The 17459-nt window shown below is 31.4% G+C and overlaps 1 protein-coding gene across 5 annotated transcripts in view; it reads left to right on the plus strand.

The window, feature by feature from the left end:
* CaMKII (Calcium/calmodulin-dependent protein kinase II) overlaps positions 1–17459 on the plus strand; it is a 699413-nt gene that overhangs the window by 391800 nt on the left and 290154 nt on the right. For all 5 annotated transcript variants that reach the window (XM_072537374.1, XM_072537369.1, XM_072537372.1 and 2 more), the window contains exons 6-9: positions 1136–1417; positions 3003–3125; positions 16507–16590; positions 16655–16697. In XM_072537374.1, the coding sequence (XP_072393475.1) occupies positions 1136–1417; positions 3003–3125; positions 16507–16590; positions 16655–16697 (532 nt within the window). The remainder of the gene's footprint in view (positions 1–1135; positions 1418–3002; positions 3126–16506; positions 16591–16654; positions 16698–17459) is intronic.

Here is a 17459-nt window from a genome sequence, read left to right on the forward strand (position 1 = left end):
ACAATATACTTTTTGAGCATGCAGAGAAGGCTTTCTATAGGAAACTGAGTTCGACTGTAGGAAATAAAAATAAATCCTACCCAAGCCAAGACGAAATTCATGAGTTTTAGGGAAACTAACTTTCGACGCCAGCTACTCATAACAACAATGCTAGGTAGATTAAAAACACGACGAACAACTGTCAACACTACAGTAATATTCCTTATGAACCGTTCACCACTGAAGAACTTTCGTAACATTACCAAAGAGCTTCATAACTGAAAATCTCCTGGACCAGACGGAGTTCAAAACTTCTGGCTAAAGAAGTTTTGAGTGTTCATGAGCTTTTAACCGTATTATTTAATCATGTTATTTTTAATCCGCAGGAAGTACCACCATTTCTTAATCAGGGAACTACTTATCTTATACCAAAGATCAAAATAACAACCAAGATCCAGCCAAGTACCGTCTTTTTACTTGTCTTCCAACTTTGTTCAAATTGGTCACATCCTGTGTAGCCCATCGTATCTACCAACACTGTTCTCTAAACAATGTCATAGAGTCTCAACAGAAAGGACGCGCTAAGGGTTTCATGGGCTGCAAAGAACAACTTATAATCGACTTAGTCATTTCTAACTAAGACGTACACCAAAAAGGAACCGTTTTACTGCCTTCATTGACTACAAGAAGGCTTTTGATTCAGTTCCGAATAAGTAGATTATAGATGTATTGAAAATATATAAAGTCGATGACTAGTGACCATTTTAAAGCATATAATGACGGAGTGGAAGACTGAAATTCACTTTCAAATACCCGGTGAAAACAACATTGAAACTGAAGATATCCCGATTAACCGGGGCCTTTTCCAGGGAGACTTGCTGAGTTCACTTTATATCTGTTTGGCAATGATTATTTATTGCAATATTTAACAATTTTTAATCAGTTATGCTGTTAATAAATAAGATTGTCTTAAAACTAACAAATATTTTCCTTTTTGTTAAGGAATTTTTAAGAAAATATATAACAGGTAAAAGTACTTATGGCGTCTGTTAACGTTGTAAAATTATGCCGCTTGACAAAGATTAAATTTTATTTATTTAAATTTTCAGTTCCTTATGAAGAACCTCAAGTTAATTCATCATTCTCTTTGTTTCAGCCTGAAAACTTATTATTAGCTAGCAAACAGAAAGGAGCAGCGGTAAAATTAGCAGATTTCGGATTAGCAATAGAAGTTCAGGGCGAACAACAGGCATGGTTTGGCTTCGCAGGAACGCCGGGATACTTATCACCGGAGGTACTCAAAAAGGAACCGTACGGAAAACCAGTAGATATTTGGGCATGTGGTGTCATTTTGTACATTCTGCTCGTAGGTTACCCACCTTTTTGGGACGAAGATCAACATCGGTTATACGCACAAATAAAAGCAGGAGCTTATGATGTAAGTAATAGTAATATTAGTAATAATCTTTAATTCTTAAGTTATTAAATTACCAACGTGTTTTTATGACTGCTCACTTAGATCCGTGAATCCTCTTCCTCCTAGGTAATGCGGTATTTTTGCCCTTTCTATTGTACTGCGAAGATAATGTTTGTCTGCTTTTTTTAAAACTCTTTCTTACTTTTTACTGAGAATTCTGCTGTATTAACCTTTATATGAACTCTTTGCTTACCTCGTTTTTATCTGTTTATAGTAAATTTTTTGCTCCTCTATCGTTCTGGGATACTTATATTGTCCATTTTCGCCAATGTTCCATGAACATGTTCCTCGATGTTTTAGGGGTTTTGCATATCTAATCCTCCTGTTTCGACATGCATTCTTCCTTTGATTATATTTAAAATGCGACGTTTGTCTAATCCTAAATGCACAATACTGTTAATGGAGGTAGTATCTGAAATTTTTAGCGTAAAATTTATATATTATTTCCTACATAAAATTATAAATAGCGTCAAATATTCGTGGCTCATTACTTTATTTTGTATAATTATATATTTCATCATATATATACACATATTTCAATAAATTTGATGTTACGTACACATAATATAATTATATTATGTTCAATAAATGTTATGTATACGCATTAATCGCCGAGACCGAAGACGAACTCCAAAGATTAACACACATCTTCAATACAACAGCCAAGAAATACAATATGATAATATCAGCAGAAAAAACGAAATGTATGACAACATCTAAATACCCACTACGATGTAAAATTAAAATTGATGGGAAGATAATAAAGCAGGAAGCAAGGTTTAGATATCTGGGAATAGATATAACTAGTTACAGAGATGTTGAAGAAGAAGTACGACAACAAAGCTTAAAAGCAAGTAAAGCGGCGGGATCTCTTAATGACACAATCTGGAAGAACAAATACCTAAGAAAAGATACAAAAATAGGAATCTCTAAAGCAGCAATTAGACCTATATTAACATACACGGCGGAGACAAGACCTGACACATCTAAAACAAGACGACTACTAGAAACAAGAGAGATGAAAATCTCCGACGAATATCAGGGAAAAGTCTGTTGGATAGGGAGAGAAGCGAAAACATAAGAAGAGCATGCAATATAGAAGACATAAATGGATGGGGGAAAAAACAGAAACAGAAGTGGAACGAACACATTAGTAGAAGTCACCAAATGGACGAAGAAGTATTGGCAGACCAAGAAAAAGATGGTGCGACAATTTAAACAATTTAGGAGGCTAATATTGAAGAAGAAACAGGCTTTAAAGCCTACAGACAAGCAGGAAGAAAAAGAAGATATATTTCACCAATTGTAAATTTATTCCATGTGTTATGTATTGCTGTCGAATAAAAGTATTTAATACCATTAGTAATTTTTCTTGGTAGGCTTCATTCCTTTAAGGGCACTCTGTATATATTGTTTTTATAGGAAAATGGTTACAAAATATTAGTTATATACTTTATGGACAAACTTTGTTAATTAACTTTACTCCTAATCTTTCTAAGTGAATTAGCATTTCCCAGAATAAGCAACATGTTTGTTTGTTTTCCAGTATCCAAGTCCAGAATGGGACACTGTGACGCCGGAAGCGAAGAATCTCATCAACCAAATGTTGACTGTAAATCCTGGAAAAAGGATTACAGCAGCCGAAGCCCTAAAACATCCATGGATTTGCGTAAGTTTTATCATTTATCTTTTTTATTTTACACATTTTTTATTACTATTAAAATTTTTATTAAGTATATATTATTATCAATCACATAGAGATTAAGATTTAGTCGACATTCTTTGAATGATTCTTTTAACAATACGCTGATGAATTAAGACCGAATGGGAATGTTATAAAATTTTCTGTCAGATATTAGGGAAAACTTGGATTGAACAAATAGAGAAAACTGAATAAAGAAGAGCTAACACTATCTTAAAAGTTAGGAAGAACAGCAACCATGAGAACAAATTATGAAGATTAGCTTACAGGACTGGCTTTGCATTTAAATATCAAATATACGTTAGTTTGGGGCTAAAGTAATCGTTTCGTTTTCTATTTATTTTGCAATTTTTTAATACTGTATTCCAGTTTTAAGTTTTAAAATGCAAAATATCAATATGACGCCACGCTCAAAAATGACAGAGAAGAATAAAATATTGTTGATCAATGATGGAGTGAAAGTGACCAGGCTGACTAATTTACTTTACTTCAGTTTGCAACGTTTTATGGATTAAAAACAAAAAGACCGTGCTTAACAAAAATATTATACTAAAATTTAGACTTGTAAACAAATAAACAATTTTAAAAATAAATTTAATCACATTTCGTTTATGTAAATATATTTTTTTTAATATATATATCGTACTCTAACATAAATGCTCGAAAAAACTGATGTAATGCCTACATTACATATCTATACTGACGGCTCTAAAACCCATTAAAGAGTTGGAGCTGGGGTATACTGGATAGTGAAAGTCTAGGCAATTACTTTACTATCTTCCAAGCGGAAATTTATGCCATAGTGGTGAAACATCAAGAGCCAATAAAGATAAACTGCAGGGCAGATCTATAAAAATTATACGGATAGCCAAGCGACATTACAGGCACTGGAATTGAATTGACTCAAAGAAAGTTTAAAGACGTCTTCAGAATCTTATTCGGATTCAAAAAAGAAACAAAGTAATTTTACTCTGGGTCTTTAGACATACTGGTATTGAAGATAACGAAAAAGCGTACTTATTTCCTAGGGGAGGGGAAAAAGTAAAAAGCACAACCAAAAGAATAATATCGTACCGGCTAGAATAAAAGAAGCGTAACCGCCAGTACAAAAAAACGAGTTCCAAACATTCAAAGGCTTACATGAACCTTCTAAGCATAGATCCAAAGATCTACTAACATATGATCTGCGAATTATTGTGGGTCTTCTAATAGAACACTGTAGTTTTAAAGGGCACATGAAAAAATCGAACTGACAAAAAGTGCGAATTGCAGATAAAGTCAGACTGAAGACGAGAAGGCAGAAAACTTTCTGTGCAACTGCCAGAGTTGAACAGGATAAAGCTCAATATATTCAACCATTATCAACTCAATCCTTACGACTTCGTAGAAGTGTCACCAAATGTAATAATAGACTTTGTTTAAAAGTCTGCTGGGGTGAAAGGATAACTTAGGGATAAGCCGCAATGGACCTCCTAGGGTAGGTTAGGTTAGGTCGAGTGGAACGTTGGTTACGCACCCACTCATATTGAACTTGAACCTGAACGTCCACATTGTCAACTAGCAGCTGATCATTTTCCAATATCTTAAATTTGTTTCATGTCTGTTCACAGATTTAATTATTCCAATGTTGTTTTTTAATTTTGGGTTTTGAACCTTTATCTGAGGTCGACAAATTAGCAGCATTTACGTTTTTACCTGATTGGATTTTTCTTTTAATATTTCTCGTGGTTGGTGTGACAATGAACCTTCAGTTGCTATAAAAGACGATATTAAAGGTTGTTTAATATCATTGGCGCCATCTTACACATTTTGATTTATTTTGGTTATTGTTAGTAGATATCCACAAATTATTTTTATCTTAAAAAACTCACGTCTACGGTTTGGATAATGCGATTCCTGTGTTAAAGTCTACTCATCCATTCATCCATTCATCCATAGCGATTACTATACCTTAACTTTGACGGACAACTCCTTTCCTTTAGCTCACTTTTCGGTCCACTGGACCCTTATTTTATTTACATAACTTATAAGCAATGAATGGAGCTGTTTTTTTCTCTTACGTCCTCTGGACTTCGACAGATTTGCTATCTATTATTCCTCTGTTAACATACGATAGACTTTTTATTTGGTGACGGGGCTCTTGTATTAATGTACCATTAACCTTTTTAATAGCAATAGTAAGTTCTGCTGAAGCTTCCTTATTGTGTTTAAGGTTCCACTGTAAGATCCTGATCGGGGTCATTGAAGCTTATTATCCTACATGCCCATTCGACATTCTCTATAAGTCATTTTGGCTACGCCGTGTCGAGGATGAGAACTTTCTCACCCGGTCTGTACTATGCGGATTCTTACAGCTCAGACTCACAGTCTCAGCCCTACACGGGTATATAGAGGTAACAAAATACCTGATGCCCAGCTACATCTCATAAGGAATATAGCGCTTTTCATAATATAATAAACCCTCTTAGGTTATCTCGCCAAAATATTTTTTTATCTCTAAAGCTGTGGAAATTTGTTTTAGCATATTTAAAAATTGGATAGTAAGATATCTTGCAATGTATGTGGCAAATTCTAAAAGAATCAGTTATTGTCTGCTTCTAAATAGAAGCTCGAGAGCATTCAATATTTACGATAATTTCCTTTAGAATAGCATTTTTATGTCACTTAATCTAACAATAATGCTATCACTAACTGGTATATTATTCTAGAAAGCCACATCGGGACTTTGGTTGCCTAATTGAATTTTACGAATAATTAACAAATAATTAGTAAGTCAAATATAGAATGAAGCCCCATTCACCACAAATACTCGTTGCAGACAGAAAGACTCATTCTTCAACAACATGCAATATTGTTCGTCCATCATTTTTTAGGGAATAATTAGTTCTTAACGATAATGGATATTTAGTTGGTTTTATCATGTAAACAATACCGTGATAATATTTTTGTATATTTTTGCGAGCGCCTGCAATTGCAATTTTGTACTATTTAAGTAAAAGTTCTGTCGCTTGAAAATAAAACTCATAATTGATGAAAATAAACAAATGGCCACGAAAGACGTTAACAAAAATTCTAGACGGCGCCGGCGTATTAAGAAGTAAAAGCAATGGTTTCAGCATGATAAAGCGGAACATTTCATAGAATTGGTCGTAATAATTTGCTAATAGGTACAATAATAATTTTACATGCAATAGACCTTAAAAAGTTTTTTCTTTCTCTGGTCATATGAGATGTGATACCTACATTTGAAATATGCTGAAGATTTTGTATTTTTTACTCATTACATCACTAAATCATTAAATCACTCAAAATAATATTCTCTCCTATTTAAATGTAGTTTTAGATATTATTTTTCAAAGAGTAGAAATATCAATACAAACTCATGGATTATACGGTATCAAGGTATGAAAATCATGGGTCAGTGTTGGAGAATCAGAAAGGGACATATTTATATGTTAAATAAAATAATGTTAAAGCGGATACATCGTATTGATTTCTACTATCTAAGCAATGTTTTTACACTAAAAACTTACTGATTCACTTATAAATTATGGATTTTCATTTTTTCCTCTTCTTCTGTAACAGATTCGTTGTCTGATCGGATTGGAATAATTGTAGTTCAAACACTGATATAGCTAACAAAGTTCTTCAATGTTATTATTGACAGTATACATTCTTTCTTTCTCTTTTTGTACATGGTTTACGGCATTGGTCCTTTTATCTTTCGTTGTGTTTTTATGGAATTTAATAATTGGCATCCTTGAGCACATGTTAACTCTATTGGATGTAGTTGACAATGATAAAATGGCAAACATAATACCGTTATTTCTTTTGGTTTTGCCATATCGTTAATGACATATTTTGTATAGTACAATTTATGTTGCCTTGCAATTCGTATTAATTTCGTTTTAAGCATAGTCTGATCATACGGTATTGTTTTGTGTTAGAGCCAGTCAATTATGTCTACTGATTTCTATGAGACCGTTGGTAACTTTTCCACTAATTTTAAGTGATATCTGGCATTATCGAAAAAGCGATAGCATTATTTGTTAGAATATTTTAATATCTGAGAAAAATGATTCTTAGAAACCTCGAAGATCATTTTTCTTCGTAGTAATCTGTAGTGGATCTTGAAACGAACTCAAATAAACAATTATCCACAACTGGGTGATTATTAATCTTCGACCCTTTCCTGAAGGAGCATTTAAACCAGTAGAATATTCTTTCAAAAAGGTTTGTCGCCAACTTTTCTAATATTTTTATTTACCTATACTTTTCAAACAGTATAATTGTCGTTTAGCCAGGTTTCATCTAAATAGAAAATGTATTTTGGGAATATGTAGAGAATGTCAATTTTGGGACTCTAAAACTCCTAAAACGCCCCCTCGCAGGGAGGGAGGAGATTAAAAAATCGATTTAACAAAAAACTGTACGCCTTAGAAAAATATGTTTTAAATAAAAAATGGAGCTGAAATAATTTTGTACAAAAATGTTTATTAGCACTTTTTGTCTAAAATGAACAGTTCTCTTAGAAGCAACGCTTGAAGCGACCTGTGCGACCTTATTTTGCGCCCGTAACTGACATTCAACATCACCAGCTTGAAGCGAGGTATAAATTTTAAATAAAATTTGTATCAACTCGACTGTAAAAATTCGATATCTTTTGATCAGAGTGTCGTATCGACAAAAATCAAAATGCGTTTTAAACTTGAAGAGTGCAGCTTTTGTGTGCAACTCGATATTTTGCTGCAAATGGATTCAGTTTTTATAAAGGTGTGAAATAAATAATTTTTTTATTGTTAGATCCTAATCCTCAAAACCTATAGCAAAAAATCTCGGTTTTTTGTTTTGGAAATAAATGTGAGGCATTTGAAATACGTCTAAATACGCTGAATTTAAACTTAAACATTACAAACGATCTAAAACGTTTAAATCCATGGCAACTACAAGGACTATATACATATATACAGAGATGCATCTAAATAAATTGAAGGTAGCGGCGCTGTAGTCATAACCCCAACATCAACAAATAAATACAAACTCCCTTCAGAGTACTCAATTTATTCTGTCGAAATATACGCTCTATATCAGGCCACTCTTACTGTCAACGCATCCAATAATACCAATTATACCATTATACTCACAGACTCTCTACGCTACAGTCAATCCAATATGTCTACCCAACTAATATTTTGGTCTTCAAGATAAAACAGGAAGTTCATACCGCTCAACTCAGTAGAAAAAATATCTATTCTTCTGGATACTATCCCATATTGGAATTCAAGGAAATGAAGAGGCAGAAAACGCTGCAAAAGAACCTGCAACTAGTCATAGTGCGAAGTGTACTGAAACACTGGGAAGACAAGTGGAAAGTGTCATCGGCCAAGCTACGCGATAGTAAAAAATCGATAAAACCCTGGTTAAAACCCACATTACCAACAAGTCGGAGAGACCAGGTAATATTAAGGCGACTCCGGTTGGGTCATATGCGATGAGCTAATAGCCATGTGTTTTCCAACAAACAAGAATCAAAATGTGACAACTGTGAAGAATAGTTAACAATCAAACATATACTAGAGCAATGTCCAGTATTAACGCCAAAGCGTATGTTATACAATATACCCAACAAACTAAGTGATATTTTAGGTCTACAGTGCAATATGTCAAACTTAAAAAGTTTCTTAACTTCAATTAACATTCTAAACGCTATCTAAACATATAAATGTAACACAAATTATTGTTCGCTACTATTGTTTCGCTAATAACCAATTTGGCTGATGGATTTTTTTAATAAAAAAAATGTTTTAAACTGCTTTGATTGCAAAAGTACGTTTTCGAAACTACACAACTTCGTCTACAAATTTCACTCAATACCGCCTTTGTGGAGGCCGTTTCCGTGACGTGTGTTCGTTAAAGATTAAATTTCAAATGTGTCGTATTTGTTGTCAAAATTCGAAATCAAAATTTCATGTTTTGAAGTTTTGAAGATTATGTTCTTCTAACAATGTAAATTCCACTACGACCGGCCAATGAAAGTGATAAATTTCATTGATCTAATGAGAATCGTAAAAAAATGGCAAATAGAAAAACACAAAACATGCATACGAAAGCTGCACTCTTTATTTATAAAATGTATTTTGATTTTTGTCGATAGGATACTCTGATCAAGAAATATCGAATTTTTACTGTCGAGTTGATACACATTATATTTAAAATTGATTTCGCCCGCGTAACTGACATTCAAAATTATCAGTCGCTTCAACCGCTGTTTCTGAGAGAACAGTTCAGTGTACACAAAAAGTGCTAATAAACATGTTCTTTAAAATTATCTTAGCTACATTTTTTATTTAAAACATTTTTTGTACAGTGCACAGATTTTTGATCAATCGATTTTTTCCGTTTTTCGTCCCCTACAAGGGAGCGTTTTATAAGGGAACCGGGGGATAAAAGTGATAAACTGTTTGCATCCTTTTTGGGGTCCCAAAATTGGCAATCTCGGTGAAATTCAGCTTGTTCGTATGATTTTTAGAGGTCAAATCTCTGACGAGTGGACTACACAAGCATTGGTTGCAACTACATCCGTATGGCAATGGTTTATGTCCTTAACGGTAACTTTTAAACTCTATTTGAAGATTTGCCTTTGTAATGAGCTGCCAGTTAAAAAAAATAGACTTTAACTGTATTTTGAAAGTATCCATAATGCAAATTGGTAAAGAAAAATAACTTGAATAATCTTTATTGTTTTTTTATGGCGAATATCGTAAATACTTTATACAAATTATATTTTCTAATTATTGTTTAAACACTGTTATTCTACGATTACTCTGATCAATATCCAATTCTTTAGGTAAATATACTAAAACATTTATTATGCTGAACCATATCGCCCACGCAACGTAATAAAACTATTACATTTCCTTTCACGTACTACTAATCAATGGCAAAACGTAATGATCAAGATAACTCTAGTAATAGATCAAGATGATACAGATCTTACGCTCAACATCGACCACCGAAGTAAAACCTCTGGATTATTGAAAATACATAAAACGATTCAGCGTGCAGATAAATGCGTCAGACAAATGAAATTATGGGTTAATTAACCACAGGCAGGATAAATGATCAATAAGAATGTGTGATTAAGAAATAAGAATAATTTAAATTTTCTCTGTTAAAAGTCAAAATAGTACAAAGGATATAACTTTTAAATAAACCGTTTAGACCAGGGAAGTAAAGATTTTCCCAAGACACTCTTTGATACAAGTTTCTAACAACTGCTTTTGATAAATTTCGTAATAAGAATATGTAATAAACAAAATATGGAAAAGATTAAATCTCATGTTTTACTTATAAATAATATATAAACAATGTAAGATCGCTATTTGATTTTAAACACTAAATGTAAAGACCGGCCAATTATATGGAGAAGTGACACCATTTTACTTAAAAAACTTACTGAAAAACCTTTAAAATGAGGATTTATAGAGTTATTTTTGTTAAATTATTGCTATATAATAACTTATATAGCTATAAAATAGCTTCAAAAATCGATTTTTTGACAATTATTAAGAACTTTTCTAAAAATGCACAAAAATGTAAAATTTGTTATTTTTAGCTTATAAACATTGAAATTAACTCAAACGCATCAACATAATAGAAAGTTTTTTTTTTAGAAACAAAAATTAAGATTTCATTTCACGTATACACGTGTGACGCATCAACATGTAGAAAGTTTTTTTTTATTCTAAATTTTGGCATGTTAAGAAGAGAAGAGAGAAGAGAAGAGAAGAGAACTCGAGTTAACCATTTGTTTAAAAATTCAGCGGGCTTTGTTTATACACTTTAAAAGCTCATGGTTTGATAAAAAATTCAACACGATTCCTTTAAAAATAAGCCGTCCATGATGCGCCAAATATGAAGGGTTTAAAAACGAAGCGATTTGCACCATCTCGATTTTACTGTTTCAAAAACTGAATTCATAACTTAAAATTTATAAAAGTCGCCATATCTCTATTATTTTTACAATGGCTTTTCTTATAAAAATAATAGAAATATATTTTACAAATTAATTGTTATATGCTTTGTGTAAGTATAAATAAAAATAATAAAATTAAATATGTAAATTGTAGTATTTTAATTATATATACAGATTAATAAATAGAAATATTCATTAAGTCCCAATAATTTCGAATAAAATATTAGAAGGTGAAATGTGTGAGTGGGATCTTTAAAAAAAATCATCTACTCGACTCTTTACTAAAATAAATTACCTGTTTATGCAAAAGTGGGTGTAAAACAATGAATTGCAGTTGCAAAAAACTCTGATTGTATCTAAATTATTGTGTGTTGAATGTGCTGGTGAAAATTGCGAAAACATAGAAATGTTTATACTTATGTTACAATTTGAGTTAAGAAAAGTGATTGTAAAAATAATAGTATAATAAAAAATAGTATAGTAAAATAAAAGTATAATTCGAGAAAAATTAACGCGTATATATTTGATTTTTAAAGTAAATTTTTTTAGTAAAATGTATAGTTAAAAGTATGGAAAAAGTTCAAATAATTATAATTATAACTATAATTCATAAATATGTGAGTTACCTTTTATTTCATAACATTTTCTACTAATAATAATAAGAAAAAAGTAGAATTTTGCACAATAAATATTTATTTCAAATTGTTTAAACTAATGACTGAAAAATAAACAATTCACAAATTAACTAATTGCATTTTTATAATCTATTCAACGAGATACCCCAAATTAAAGAAAAAACATCAATTTTCTTTGATTGAAACCGGAGATATTGCAACTTTTATAAATTTGAAGTTACAAATTTAGTTTTTGAATTAGTAAAATCGATAGAGTGCAAACCGCTTGACATTTAAACCCTTCATTTTTGGTGCATTAAGGACGGCTCATTTTTAAACGAAGCGTTTTGACATTTTTGCTAGATTCGTGTAAAAATGCCAACATTTCGAATAAAAAAAATTAATTTCCTACATGTTGAGGCATCTGACTTATTTTAAATGTTTGTAACTTAAAATCATGAACAAAATCACTGTACTTTTATAAACAAATTTTACAATATGTAACATTTTACATGTTAATTGTTAAATAATTTAATTTGATAATATGAGCCTTTCTCTCCAATTTGGTGCTTTCAGAAAGAATGTAGATCCAATAGTTCACTCATAAAAACGTAGATAAAAAATGTCTGGGATAAACAATTTCAATTTTGTAATAACTATTAAGTGAAACTTCTTGAAATTTTTATAGCTGAATATTTGTCATATAGTCCGCATTATCACAAATTCCCTCTTACTTTGAAGCTATTTTTGCAACAATTAAGCAACAAATTAACAAAAATATATTTTTAAACAATCATTTTAAAGGATTTTTTATACATTTTCAGAAAAATTGTGTGACTTTTTCATAAAATTTACAAGTTGACCTTTAGTATTTCTATATATTAATCAAATAGCGATCTTAAATTGTTTATAAGTAAAAAATAACGTTTATTTATTTTTTCCATATTGTGTTTATTAAATATTGGTTTTACCATATGTATCAAAAGCAATTGTTAGATACCTGTATCAAAGAGCTTTTTGCTAATTTCTCTGGCCGAGTTGTGACTACTCGAAAACACTCCACGATATATTTTAAATGTAAAGAGAGAAAAATATTAATAAATATCGTCAGTGAAAAACGGAAACATCACACTTCAGCAAAAAACATACAGTTAAAACAAGTGTACACTCAAATATGAATGGACGCCGAATGCGATATATGCAAAACGCCAGTAAAGTGTGCTGGTTGAAGCGTTTCAAAAAAGCTGATATGATGAATAGATTTGTAGTTATTATTTTTCAATCAAATTTACTTATTGTCCAGTAGAGGAGTCATATTGTAAAGTATTTAAGAGATAATAAAAAATGATCTTTTGTGCATTTCATTGTTAAAATATCCAAACACAACACTTATGTAAGGGATATAAGAAACGAAAAATATATGGATAAATTTTACTATTTTAGAAGCAGGCAACTTTTAAACAAAATCTTAAAACACATCAATTTTAATTTTTGAATGGCTATCAATTGCTAAATATGTCTTGGACATTACGTCATTAGTGATTGCGTAATGACGAAAGTGACGATTTTTGTAAATACAAATCGAGCTCACGAGACACCTTATTTGAAAGGTCTTCTAATCGCATCGTTGCAACGATGCAATTATTTGAATATTTATTTCTACTAGGTTAACCAAAATTATTTGCTTGTTAATACAATTAACTTATAATAAATGCTTAGTAAAATAAATCCTATTACAAGAAATGTTGAAATTGATGACCTTTAGCAATGATACACTTAGAAAAACGGGCAGTAAATTTTTTCCTAACGTTTTCGATGACTTCAGAAGATATTTGTACAATTTCCATTCTGATGCCCTCCTTTAACTCTTCTACATTATTCGGTCTACTTTAATACACTGCTCTTCAAATATAAAGTCTAATGGAGTCAAATCTGGAGAACTTGGTGGCCATTCGATAGATCTTCTGATAAAAACGTTATTTAATTAATTTCGTACCTCAACGCCGTAGTTTGCTGAAGTCCCATTCTCTTGAAATCGTCATTTCTATTTGGAAAAAGCTGATTCAGCTGTGGCATCAGATAATCCTAAAAGAATTCCAGATAACGAGGATAGTTAAGTTTTTCTCAAACAAATATGGCCCTATAATACGATTGTTTATAATGCCGGCCTAAACAGTCACCCTTTCAGGATATTATGTCCTATATTCTTTCATCCATTGTGTATTTTGATTTGTCCAGTATCGATATGTGTGGCGGTTTATGTGACCGTTGAGCATAAAAGCCGCTTCATCTAAAAAAAGTACTTTTTCTATGAAACAATGATCTGTGTTACATCGTTTTATAACAGTTTTGCAGAATTAAATTCTTCTATTAAAAATATCTTCTGACAGCTCCTGGATCAGATGTACTTTTAACGGATGCCTCATCTTCTTTTTTAGAACTTTAACAACAGTTGATTGGTGGACATTTTTATTTAGTGCAACTTGCCTCGAACTACATAGTATGAAGATTTTCTAGATATGCCAGTACAACGTCCAGTTTCTTGACTTCTGGTATTGATTTTCTACCACCTCTTCGGAGATATTTAACATGGCCAGTTTTTCGATTTTTTTTTGTTTCAATTATAACAACTTTCTTTAGCGTTGATTCAAGTAGGTACGCTATAGCTATAACTCAACTTAACATTGAAAAAAAGACATAACAGCCAAGAAACTTGACAAACAATTCGTATAGAAGGAAATAAATTTGACAAATCAAAACAAAGTAAATTCCCTATTGTGACTAGAGAGTTTCACAACTAAAATTCTTCGTTTGACAAGCACCTAATCAGTGTATCAAGTGTTTTAGGACAGTTTAGGTGATAGGTTCATAAAGACTGTTTTATATGGGATTCAACCACAATTGATTGTAACGGAAATTAACATTTTTTATTTTCTTTGTGACGTTTCGATTTCCAATTCGGAAATCTCGGTACAACATCTCGCAAAATTTCACCTGAAAACGTGGCTGATGCCTATAAGGTTAAGGACAGGCCAAGTAATTCAACTGTCAAATTGACATTACCACCTACCACTGATTACAAACATTTACATGGTACAATCATTCATAATCTGTATCTTAGAATTCGAAACATCAAAGCAAATATAAAATCTAATTTTCGTTAGGCTCAATAAATTGTATAAATAATATCTAAGTTAAATATGCCACAAGAAGACTGTTTTAAAACGTTTTTATAAAAATTCCTTCAAAACATCCTCGTTACGAACTATATCTACCCAACTTATTCGCAAGATTCTCCAATATACTCACCTTTGTCTTTGTGGTAATTAGCTTCTGTCCATATTTATTACACATTGTGGTAATCATATCAAACAGATGTTGAAGTTGTTTGTAACGATTTTCCATTAATACCGTGTCATCCGCGTACATCAAATTATCAATATTCTTCCTCTTCTTCTTCCTCTTTATAAGCAATTCTGCTTGTTCATTAGCGGATTAATACCTCTATGGAAGGTTGTCACTCCATCTTTTGCGCGGTCGTCCGATACTTCTTCTACCGATTGGTGACTTATCTCTTGCTATTTTAATGACATGGTCAGAATCAGAATTATCCCGGTTAATCACGATATTTACACGTTGATGGATGTAAAGATTTTTAATGATTCGTAGATATTTATCATTAATACCTACCTGCTGAAGAAAAGCTATCATTTCAGGATTTTTTACTCGATCAAAGGCCTTTTTAAAGTCAATAAAATAAATATAAACTGGATGGCCAACATCTCTGCCATAACCTGACTACTAAATCCTTCTTCTTTCTAAGGTTATTGTGGAACCCAAACTGTGTGTCAGTAACTTGTTCTTCTATTTGTTTGTACATCCTTAAGTGAAAAAATTCGCAAAAATATTTTTAAAACATGGCTCATCAAACTGCTCGTTCGGTAATCACTGAATCTTCGCATTTACTTTTTCAGGTATCATCACAAAAGTCAACCCTTTAAGATACAGCCAGTTTCATAAATTTTGTTAAAAATGAGAAATGAGAGAGCTAAAATTATTCTCCTTTTTCACTTTCAAATTTAAGATGGCTATTAACGTAACGGTTGGATTCAGTTCATCTTGAATCCTCGCCGTCTTGAATTTTAAAATGAAAAAGAATACAAAAATAGTAAGAACTGAAATTATTGCAAATGCGAAAAAGTGAAAAATGGCGGAGATATTAAGCAAAAATGGTTGTGATTTTTCATTTTAACATTGAAGGTGGTGGTTAACGCAACAATTGGATTCAGTCGCAATTTAAAATTTACAAACCTCCCTAAATGTTAGAATAATAAAAAATTTTGGGCAGCTTACCATGTAATGTCAAATAATGCTATCCCGACTAGACTAAAGATAGTGTTGTGTTTATATTTTTTTTTATCGAACATAAATTTGCATTAAGTAATCGCCAATACCATAAATAAATTGAGAAGAGATATATTAGCAGATACTGTATTGACGATCATTACAAAAGAAACAGGAAGACCTCAGATGAGATAGATTAACGTACACCAACATAATTTACAAAAGCAGCCTTCCATAGAAACTAATAGAAAAAAAAATAAGACGAAGCCTGAGTCCAAAAATGTATGGATATACAGGTTTTATGACAAATATATGTTTTATTCCAAGGACTCTTTTATTTACTTTATATTAAATACTCTACTAAAAAGAAATACGTTTTCTGTTAATTTGTACTAAATAATCCTTTTTATTTCAGCAAAGAGAACGTGTTGCTTCAGTTGTTCACCGACAAGAAACCGTGGACTGCCTCAAGAAATTCAATGCTCGACGTAAACTCAAGGTAAGAGATACTTTATACGATTATTGACCGCAGTATTGATTATGTTCACATTTGTTAATTTTAGGGTGCTATCCTTACTACTATGCTGGCTACTCGCAATTTCTCAAGTAAGTTTTGCAGTCTTCTACTTATCATAGAAATAAAAATTAATAATAACATCGCTACGGTGTACAAGAATTTGTGAAAATGGTTATAAAGATTTTTGAAATGTCTCTAAAAAATGATAATTGAAGGTTGATTAGGTGAAAAAAATAAAAATATATAATGAAAAATTTTATTTATTTACTAAACTTTCTTATACATTCTTATATAAAACTTATATAAAACAATTAAAAATAATGATTTTGTGAGTTTTGTTTTTCTTATTGAATATTTTAAATGATATTTGAATATAAATTTGAGCAATTACTCAGTAATATCAGCACAAACAATTTGTTATCTACATAAAAAACAATAACTAATATTTTTACTTTTTTTATTCAAGTATTTCGAATTTATACTTTTTATTTCTTGTAGGTAATGTAATCCCCCTTTTCTTTATATGCAAAATTTGTTCTCCTTGACGTTGGCAATTACTACTACAAATTTCACTTGATTCTGTGCAAGTTTAAAGATACTGCGTATACCTGTCTAGTCGCTAATATTCTTCAGTCACTATGCTTGATTTCTACCACCTCCTCTTCGTCCTTTTACCTTGCCATTTATTATTTGTAAGATACGATACTGGTTACTTCAAAGAATATGAAATAATAGGACTTCATGGTTTAATTGTTTTTAATCCATGGTATTGGTAGTATACTTCTCTGATCGGGATCTCCAAATCAGCCAAATCTCCACATTTTACTATCCTCTATCGTAGCTTTAGATTG

The sequence above is a fragment of the Diabrotica undecimpunctata genome, chromosome 7 (genome assembly GCF_040954645.1).
Source record: "Diabrotica undecimpunctata isolate CICGRU chromosome 7, icDiaUnde3, whole genome shotgun sequence".
Classification (NCBI taxonomy): Eukaryota; Metazoa; Arthropoda; class Insecta; order Coleoptera; family Chrysomelidae; genus Diabrotica; species Diabrotica undecimpunctata.